Source organism: Fusarium redolens (assembly GCF_020744475.1).
Source record: "Fusarium redolens strain MPI-CAGE-AT-0023 chromosome Unknown BKA55scaffold_12, whole genome shotgun sequence".
Lineage (NCBI taxonomy): Eukaryota > Fungi > Ascomycota > Sordariomycetes > Hypocreales > Nectriaceae > Fusarium > Fusarium redolens.
The window spans coordinates 1,500,769-1,509,948 of record NW_025763675.1 but is presented as its reverse complement, the minus strand read 5'-3'; the positions used below and the strand labels follow the sequence as shown (position 1 = coordinate 1,509,948).

At 50.0% G+C, this 9,180-nt stretch overlaps 3 protein-coding genes across 3 annotated transcripts; 1 reads left to right on the top strand and 2 right to left on the bottom strand.

The window, feature by feature from the left end:
- BKA55DRAFT_103213 (uncharacterized protein) lies at positions 1–1,516 on the top strand. Its single transcript, XM_046184680.1, has 2 exons — positions 1–1,287; positions 1,333–1,516. Exon 1 carries the CDS (start codon positions 74–76, stop codon positions 1,274–1,276), a length of 1,203 nt encoding a protein of 400 aa, XP_046047227.1. The 5' UTR covers positions 1–73; the 3' UTR covers positions 1,277–1,287; positions 1,333–1,516.
- A 371-nt stretch (positions 1,517–1,887) lies between these two features.
- Positions 1,888–3,090, bottom strand: BKA55DRAFT_740548 (uncharacterized protein; the record flags this gene model as incomplete). The annotated part of the gene is made up of 3 exons (XM_046201446.1): positions 2,684–3,090; positions 2,557–2,637; positions 1,888–2,516 (listed from the first exon to the last, which is right to left on the bottom strand). Exons 1-3 carry the CDS (start codon positions 2,922–2,924, stop codon positions 1,888–1,890), a joined length of 951 nt encoding a protein of 316 aa, XP_046047226.1. The 5' UTR covers positions 2,925–3,090.
- A 722-nt stretch (positions 3,091–3,812) lies between these two features.
- Positions 3,813–8,786, bottom strand: BKA55DRAFT_596087 (uncharacterized protein; the record flags this gene model as incomplete). The annotated part of the gene is made up of 18 exons (XM_046195894.1): positions 3,813–4,429; positions 4,471–4,769; positions 4,810–5,121; positions 5,163–5,383; positions 5,535–5,815; positions 5,857–5,948; positions 5,989–6,091; positions 6,134–6,337; positions 6,426–6,488; positions 6,529–6,601; positions 6,643–7,015; positions 7,057–7,083; positions 7,124–7,323; positions 7,365–7,602; positions 7,643–8,097; positions 8,140–8,192; positions 8,236–8,553; positions 8,597–8,786. 18 exons carry the CDS (start codon positions 8,784–8,786, stop codon positions 3,813–3,815), a joined length of 4,119 nt encoding a protein of 1,372 aa, XP_046047225.1.
- Between the last annotated feature and the right edge of the window lie 394 nt (positions 8,787–9,180).

Genomic DNA, 9,180 nt, shown 5'->3' with positions numbered 1-9,180 from the left:
ACGCATCATCAGAATCACCACGCCCAAAACAACTTTTAAATTTTCAATTTTTCAATTTTTACAGTGATTCACGATGCCTCCTTCTCGAAACAACGAGCAGAAAGCCCAGGATCGACAGCAACGTCGTCCTGGTCCTCTGGGTCCACCTCCCGAGCGCCGTGAGGCCAGGGAAGAGCCGACTCGGCGAGACATGGAAGAGTTGACGCTTGAAGAGCGCATCTCTACCAATCCAAGGGGACGCTCTTCAACCCCGCGAGGAGGACGTTCTGGCCGCGGCCGGGGCGGTTTCTTTGGCGCGCGTGGTAGTAGAGGCGGACCCCATTCATACAGGTCCAGTGGTGCGATGAGCTGGAGTCAGTCTCAAGCAGACGATGCTCCTGGGCTCAAGAGAGCTACGACGGCCTGGATGACTCGCGTGGCAGCCGAGGATGGTGTCATCGCTACCAAACTCACACCCACGGGTCTTGGTGGCGGTTACTCAGCCAACTGGTATGCCAGTACCCCCGAAGGTTATTGGTGCCAATCATCAACCGGAGCGGGGCTTGACAAGATGGCCAAACGGCTGATGGACGAAGAGCCGGATGCCGTCGCCGTCAATGTCATCATGACACCCGTCATTCCGAAGGTGTTTGACTCTATCGAAATCAGGCAGACTCAAAAGCTTGAGATGAGCAACAACTTCTGCGGAAAAGACGGCAAGCCAGCTGGCCTCTTCGGCAGAGAGATCCAGGCTCCCAGTGAGAAGAAGCCTGTGGTCCAAGGAGAGTGCGAGCTGTGCAGCAGCAAAAAGCACACTCTGGCTGACTGTATCGTGAAGGGCTACAAGGGTAGCGTAGGTGGTTGCACTATCTGCAACAGCCGTGCTCACCTGATCGATTCATGTGAGCAGTTCCAGTCAATGAGCTTGACAGAGCAGGTCAAGATCGTCGTTTCTCAGCGAGCGAACAGGCCTGCCCTCAGATCTTCAAAGGCCTGGCACACGTACTTGCACGAGTTCTGCATGAGCAACGAATTCGACGCGAGAGTCGTCACTGGGTTCCCCTGGTCCAAGGGCTTCTGCGAAGTCAAGGGGTTCAATGGCCTGAAGAAGATCCAGGCAGCATACGAGGCCGATCCCGAGAACTACGTATTTGAAGTCGATGACAAGACGAGGAATTGGGACATGGTCTACGTGACTTGCTGGCAGCCAGCTAATATGGTTCGGCCCAAGGTCCTCGGCGGTGACATCAAGTCTGAGGGTGATGAGGGCGTTGTCAAGTCTGAGCCTGACGTATAGATGGAGAAAAGGTATGTTCTCTTTACTGTTTCTGGTTCAATACTAACCATATATAGCTATATGTTCTGTCGAGGCCATGAGCCTTTCACTCTGACAAATTTGGATGTTTGATTCACTGGCGGGGTTTACAATGGTGGGGAAGACGGAGAATTCAGTGATGTATGAGACCAAAAGGAAGTTAGTGGTATTCGAATCAGCCGATTGCACAGGCAGAACCCTTCTTTGGCATTTGCCGTGTTGTCTTGTTTTCTATTTGGGATTAGTTTCGGAGTCTGTAGCTGCCACAATTTCAAGGGCTATACTGAGTAATGCTATTGTAACGCTGGCACTTGTTCTTGTAGACACGGCTGGTGAGCCGAATGAAGGTGACCGTATACTCAAGGCAGTTACAAAACAATAACTCCCAGTGATGTAACATTCATCTGTTTACCAACTTACATCCTCCATCTATCTCTACCCATACCATTCCCGCTCACCACCGCCCTATCAATGACACAGTTCGCTGAGTTGGAGTCTTCACCGTGGGGGACATTCGTTGCCGTCCATGTTGGCTATAGAGTCATTAGCAAAGGAAGGGCAAACACAACAATGGATACCCTACCAGTCTGTCTTCACCGGCGAGCGGATTGTTCATCTTCGGACGCTCCAACGTGAGAGGAAGCGTCACCCGCAGCAGCATCACCCAGACGAGGACGCTTAGATGGAGCACTCATCGACATGTCGTCGGACAAGTTCTCTGCATCCAGCTCTTCACGGCCAGTGAGTCTCCTTTTCAGGGCTCGATCAGAGGAAGGGTCGACTCTCATGATCATGTCCTCGTTGGCCAAGAAGTCTTGAGCGTCAAACTTCACCGGCTTGAAGCGGTACTTCACCATGTAACCCTTGTTCGTCTTCAAGAATTGAGCAGCAGCTCTGCCTACCTCTTCGGGGCTCATGAACTCTTGGGCCTCAAGTGGCTGAGTTCTGCTGAAGAGACGAAGGGGGGGAGCATGAGGATCTGCGAATCCTCCAAGGCGGCATTTTGCGCCGGATGCCTCATCGTCGACACGCCACTGTCTAGCGATGCGTTCAAGGCGAAAGGCCTCAAGTTCGCCTTTGTTAACTCTTTCGCGTGCTTCTTTGGCCATCCGCTCAGCCTCAGCAAGGGATTGAGGTACGGTCGATGAGGGAACAGGAGCTTGGTGCTGCGAGAGCTGGGGAGCCTGGGATTGGGGTGCGCTGCTGCTCTCGAGTCTCTCCACTTGGTCTATGAGACTGACACCACTCTCTGAAGACAGCACAGGTGCCTTGCGACAAATCGTTCTCGTCAATGATCACATTCCAAGGCCAGGGGTTGTTCTTGGCCATCTTGAGGCGGTTGACTATGAAGATTAGTACGACATGTGGATAGTAAATAGTGTTACTTACAGATGAGCTTCCAGATGGTGACATCAACGTGGTACTCAAAGTACACCTCGCTAACATCACGGAGCCCCTGCCCAGCAAGATGCTTGCTCTGAAGCTCTATGCCCTTGGTACGAGCCTGCTGTAGCACGTCGCGGGGAATGACGAGGCTCCGAAAGCAGGCCTCCATGAAGAAGCGGCGAGCAGCAGGATCTAGCGGGTCGATCTCTGAAGAGTCGAGAACGATGTTGATCTTGGAAGGCATTTTGGATGATTCGTGAAAGAATTTGCTGTGACGTGATGTGCTGCGTAGTGTATGCGGAAAAGAATTTTGGTGTTGAGAATTCCAGAGCCCAAGTTAACCTCAGTGGGGCTTGTCTGTTCAAATCTTTATTGTTCGGTGCCTGGTTGTTTGCACTGCTCGCCAGTCGTCGTCACTGAGCGACAATCCTCAAGTGCCAATGAATCAGAGTCCCGCTCACGAAACTACCCGTGCCGAGAACTCTTCATTCCTCCTAAACTTGTTTTCTTCCAAACTTCACAATTTCTACCGCAGTACTCTCTCCTTGAAGGTGTCCTTGCGCTCCTACGTCAACGAGTTAGTGAACACGCTCTCTACCACATCGGGCTTTCTAACAGTGGACACAGGAATGACCGAAGACGAGAAGACCCTTGCCCAGAAAGTTGAGGCACTCGAAAAGGAAAACTCTCGACAGAGGATCGACTACAACTACAACCTGGACGAACATCGCAAAAGGGTGATGATGGCCAACCGGGAAAACGAGCAATTGAAGTTCCGCATTAGAACGCTCTATGAGGATATTAGTGGACGAAAAGGATACTGAAGATTGCAGAAGCCGAAAAGGCGAAGGAGGTTGAGGAGAAGGGTCGATTGCAGGAAGAGAACCGAGTTCTGAAGCAAGTATTGGCCGGCGTTGAGAGCGCGATGGCGCTTCTCAAGAAGGCATGATCATCAAAAGGACGTCCGTTGAACCCAGGAGTGATCAAGATCGGGGAGATAATAAGCTGTACAATTGGAACACTGGCAGCGACGATTCTAATACATCCTTGATTTGGTGGCACTAAATGAGTATACATGTGAATTTTCATAAATTTTGAAGTTGCGATGAACTTGTGACAAGCTCTGCCCTAATTATGCGACTCGTGCCCTCTTCTGATCATATCGGACAACTGCCTGACACAGAACCTCTGCTCCAATAGCGCACTCTTCTGGAGATGAGTACTCTTCGGGGTTGTGACTGACTCCTCCTTTGCATGGGATGAAGATCATGGTCGTAGGACAATGCTTGTTCGTGTAGACACTGTCATGACCGGCGCCGCTAGAGATGCCAATAGCAGCATCTTTTCCAAGAGTAGACTCGGCAGACTCTCTAACTGCTTGGATGCAATCTGGATGGAACTTTGTCGCAGTTGAGATTGTGTCGGTCCGCCATTTGAGAGACAGTGGCAAGGCGGGAGTTGATCCGGACAGCAATCCGTCTACGTCTGTTCCGCGGGCCAGCAGATCAAAGTCGCGGCGCAGCTCCTCCTCAAGCTTTTCGACCGTCTGATCAGAAGGCGATCGAATGTCAAGAGTGAAGCTGACGTGACCGGGGATGGTGTTGGTGCTTCCAGGAGTGAGGTTCAGAATACCAGTCGATGCGAGGGCATTGTGCTTTGTTGCCAGTCGATGCGAGTGCGTGATCAATCGTGCAGCGAGTAAAAGAGCATCGGCTCGGTCGGAGAATGGAGTTGAACCAGTGTGGGCATCTGATCTGTTAGCCATGTTCATCCGAGTCGCCTTCACATACCTCGTCCGGTGATGTCAATAGTGAACCACTTGTAAGCCTGAACGCCTTGAACAACTCCAATCTTCTTTCCAGCCCTCTCAAGAATCGGGCCCTGTTCGATGTGAAGTTCGAAATGAGCCCCGATTGGCATAGCCTTGTAGCTTGCAGGTGTATCACCGAGGTACCCAATTCTCTCCAGTTCAGATTTGACTGTTGCGTCCCCGGACACCTCTTTCAAGTTGTGAGCACGCTCTTCCGAGATCGCTTCAGCCCAGACACCAGAAGCCATCATGCTGATTGGGAATCGTGCACCCTCCTCACTAAATGGTCAGAATAGTCGACATTGGGAGGATGACTTACTTTGTCCAATTGACCACACCGACAGGATACTCTGTCTCAACATCGTGGTCTTGAAGAATCTTGAGCATCTCGATTCCTGCTTGAATACCGAGAATACCATCGTAGCGACCACCGGTAGGTTGAGTGTCCAAATGACTTCCGGCCAAAGTTGGAGGTCCATCTTTACGGCCAGGTCGAATTGCAAAAATGTTTCCAATTGAGTCAATGGTCACTCTGCATCCAAGAGACTTGGTAGTTTCGACAAACCAATCTCGGACTGTTTTGTCCGAGTCCGAAAGTGCCAGTCGTGACATTCCCGTGTCGGTTGGATTGCTAGACTGTTAGCTTGGCCTGCCACGGACCACGAGACTTACTCTCCCCATTTGAGCCCAGTCCCCCATTTGCAGGTGTCGTGAAGAGTGTCCATCAATCGCGATTGATCAACCTTCAGTTTCTTCAGATCAGCAGCCGTCATGTCTCGAGTCGAGATGTAACGACGAAATGTCGAGACATGGGGCCGGAGCGGGCGCAGACCGTGTCGAAACATTGTGCGAGACATTTTTAGGATGCTGTAGAAATTTAGCAGTTCTCGATGCTTTTATGCTCTGATGTTCTCAGAAGGTGTCAGTCGTGAGTGATGTAACGCCTTCTTACAACCAGCCCCGCTTCTCGAATTGGCAATCTGTCGGATACAATCGGAGTTTGACATTGATTAAGATTCAAACACATCAGATAACTTGGTGAACCCTCTGCATAGTTTCCCTTCCAGTTCGGGCGACTTCATCAACTCGAAGCCGAAAGTCTGGATCCTGCTCACTCTCCCGAGCCACGTTCTCGCTCCGAACGAGGTCAAACCGCTCCTCGATAACGCGCATGTACTCCACAGTCGCCTCTCGTATTTTCGTCTGCATGTATTCTGAATTGGCCCGGAAACTGTCTTTGAGGCTTCTCATGAGCTTGGTGAACAAATCTTCATCGCTCAAAGCCCCTCTGATGATTGCCTTTCGACGAGCATCACTTCCTCGGCCTGGAGGGTTAGTTGTGTCAGTAGACGATGTGTAGACGTACCGAATTCGGCATTGCATCTACCGTAAAATTGTTCCATCGCTTTTCCGAAAAGTGAGCTTCGAATGCCAGAAAGTGACTCGATGCGGAGGATCCTGGCCTGTTAGCGACGTCGATGAAGCCAGAGTTACTCACCTGAGGTTGTTTTCGAACTCATCATTGACCTTCTCAACAACAGCCAAAAATATCCTTTGACGAGTTTCAAGAGCTTGAGTCAAAGCCACAGAATTGTGCTCTTCTACTCATTGTCAGCATGCCCAGTCAAGGTCTTCGGTCTTACCAAGTTTCTCAATGGCCAAGTCTGTGAATGCGTCGGCATTCTCAAGCATACTCGACTGTCGCTCCTGTATGGCACCACACATTTCTTCCCAAGGCCCTCCAAGGTCACTGACCATCCCATCCATGGCTTCCTCGTTCCAATTTCGTGATCCGATTGCAGGTGTGCAGTAGTCCCCAAAGTTTCGACAAAATGCAGAATAAGAACCTGTTCATTAGTGCTGAACTTTGCGACATTGGTCACTTACTGTGATGCCACTGAGACTGTTAGCTTGGTCAAAAGATATCACGAGCACGTACCCCTGCCCAATCTTGGCTAGCACTTTTGGCTGACCGGCTCCATGAAGAAACATGACGATCTAAAGGTCAGTATGATTCTGACCGAACCGAGTTACTCACTGTTGTAAACGTGTTCTGCAAAGTCTTCGTTGTATCCCCTTGCTAAGCGACTAAAAGCGCGCGATGCAAAGTCCTATTGAAGTCAGTCGGAACACAACTTTGATAATCTCATACCTTCCTCAGACGACGCTCAACACTATCAAGAGTTTGGCAGAGTGCCTCGCGACGTTCTTCGCTCGCAGTACGTGCTCCAGATTGGACCCATAGCTCGATGTCAGCAAGCAGCGCAGGGATCTGGTCTTTCATGTATTGTGTGGCGATGCGTCGTTGACTGTTTGCGACAATCGAGATGCAGTGTTTGCGTACGTGCAAAATGCCACTCAGATCGAGATATCGTTTGGCCTCAGACTTCCTCGCAGTTCTGTTTTGCCAGTAGATTGTGTTACTCACGCAAAAGACTCTAGCGTCTGTCACCCGGCCGGCGCAAGTGTTTGTGAGTGATTCAGTGATGATCCGATTGCGGGTTTTGATCAGATATTCTTTGAGTCTGCAAATGTTAGCCAGGTCTTGTATGTTTGGCCAACTTACTCAAAATCATAGTTCTGTTTGCGAGTGCTGAGATTGTTAGCAGTTACCAACAACAGCGAAAACGTACCTTGCTCGTCGTTGATCCTCCCGACATTCTACAAGTTCCTGTCTTTCTTGTTCGGATAGATCTCCGGCCTCGTAATCTTCAATGTCCGCCTGTAATTCTTCGATTTCCTTGGTGGCCGTCTCGATATGGTCCAAAAGCTGTTCAATATGTCTTGCTCTTCTGCCTGGCCAATCTCGGATTGACTCTTCAGGGTCGATGTCCTAAAAATTAGCGATGTTCACACATGCCCACTGTTACTCACATCAGAGCGAGTACAGACTATTCCAACATTGGACAGACGAGCACGATCGGCCAAGTCGAACACTTGATGAACACCCTCGTCAGTGGCGGCACGTCCTATGTTGCAGATTGCGAATATCTCATTGCACTCGAGGAGATAACGTTCAGTGATGATCCTTCGAGCTGAGTTGAGGTCTCGAAGGCCGGGTAGATCCACAAGAATCAACCCTCGGCTGAGGATATGCGCATTCAAAAAGACCCTTTGTCGTTAGTCAAGTTCAATCTTGGGATGTAACTTACTTGATGCTCCGAATGTAGGGCCATGTCGCTGGCGAATCTCTTGACGCTGGCTCAGAAGAAAGCTCCATCAGAGTGTTGGAGCAAGCTTGGGGAGAGAGACCTGTATGACAAGTCCTCAGAGGGGAAGGCCTTGCATCAGCTGCCCAACGAGTGAGTCTATTGAGTACGTCATCATAAGTTTCACGAATCAGAAATGCTTCATCAGTCAGTCGACCGCGAAACATGGCTTGAAACGTGTCCTTGGCCACTTTGGCATTCGCTTCCATGTCTTGACGTTCAGCGGCATCAGTGATCTCATCCCGATAAAGTTCAAATGTACGATAAACTTGGAGAAGTCGACCCAGTTGATCTTGAAGTTCCTCGATTGAGAACAAATTGACTCGAATGTCAAGCGTGTCACGATTGTGATAATGGTACTCTGTCACAACGCATGTGCAGGCTTCGCCATTGTTGCTCTGAGATGTGAGCATGGTCCGAAACTTGCAGGAGTTACTTACAGTCCTTGCAAGCCCCTTTGTATCAAGGAGCGAATTGAGCAAACTGCTTTTGCCTATTACTGTCAGCGGTGCAATCACGTATCAATGGCGACTTACCAACACCAGAGTCGCCTACGAATCCGACGGTACGGGTTGCTGGGTACTCGAAGGTGGCAAGCTTTCCGGCCTCCTCGTGAAGCTTTCGCATGGTCGATTCGGACCCTTCGTGGATATTTGAGCTTCCCAAAACGCCTTGGATATTGGACATCAGCTGCTTGGCATCTCGGAAAGCTCCTTGGAACTCGGGGGAATGGAATGCATCATCAGGAAGTTCTTCGTCGGCAACATCATGCTGCTGAACAGCTCCGGTGCTTGAACGGCGTCTTCGGGGCGTGCCATTTCTTGAGCGCCTCGGTTCCGGAGAGAGAGTGTGTCCTACACAGTATTAGCGGAATCCAAATGACCAACTCATGATTACCATTTGTGTCGGAGAGACGAATGTTGTTGATGGCAGATGTGAGCCCATGAGACTCTCCCCTGGTCCTGCCAGAAGGAGGGGTAATAGAAACAGAAGGAGTGCGGTGCCTGTTTGGGGAAGCTGGACTGGAGCTTGTTTCCGTGATACCCTCAGTTGAGGGAAGTGGCGTGTCAGCATCAATTGAGGGCATTGTAAAGATTCAGTGCAATGTATAGAATTAATTGTCGTACAGATTAAATTGAGGGATTCATGCTGCGGTTTAAATGAGCATCTGAGAATCCATGAAGCTGTTGGTTGACCCTTGTCTTGCGCCGGCGCTTAGATGCGACCATCCGGCCCGTACCAATCAACCATTCACTTTGTATCTATTTCTATCAGCTGAGATATTGCTGCAGATTCTTGTTTCAGGATGCAAGGTGCTTGGGAATCAGTGGTCACAGGCTGTTACCGATTACCGTGTTGTTCATGAGATACATCATCATAAGTCAGGGTAAGTTTTCATAATTCTTACAGCACAGATCATATCATGAGTCAGTGAGATTAAACTTGCCTTTATCACCCAGATATAAGCGAAACACTTCCTG

Coding starts and splice junctions, on each gene's coding strand:
- BKA55DRAFT_103213 (XM_046184680.1), top strand. CDS start 74: ATGCCTCCTTCTCGAAACAACGAGCAGAAAGCCCAGGATCGACAGCAA.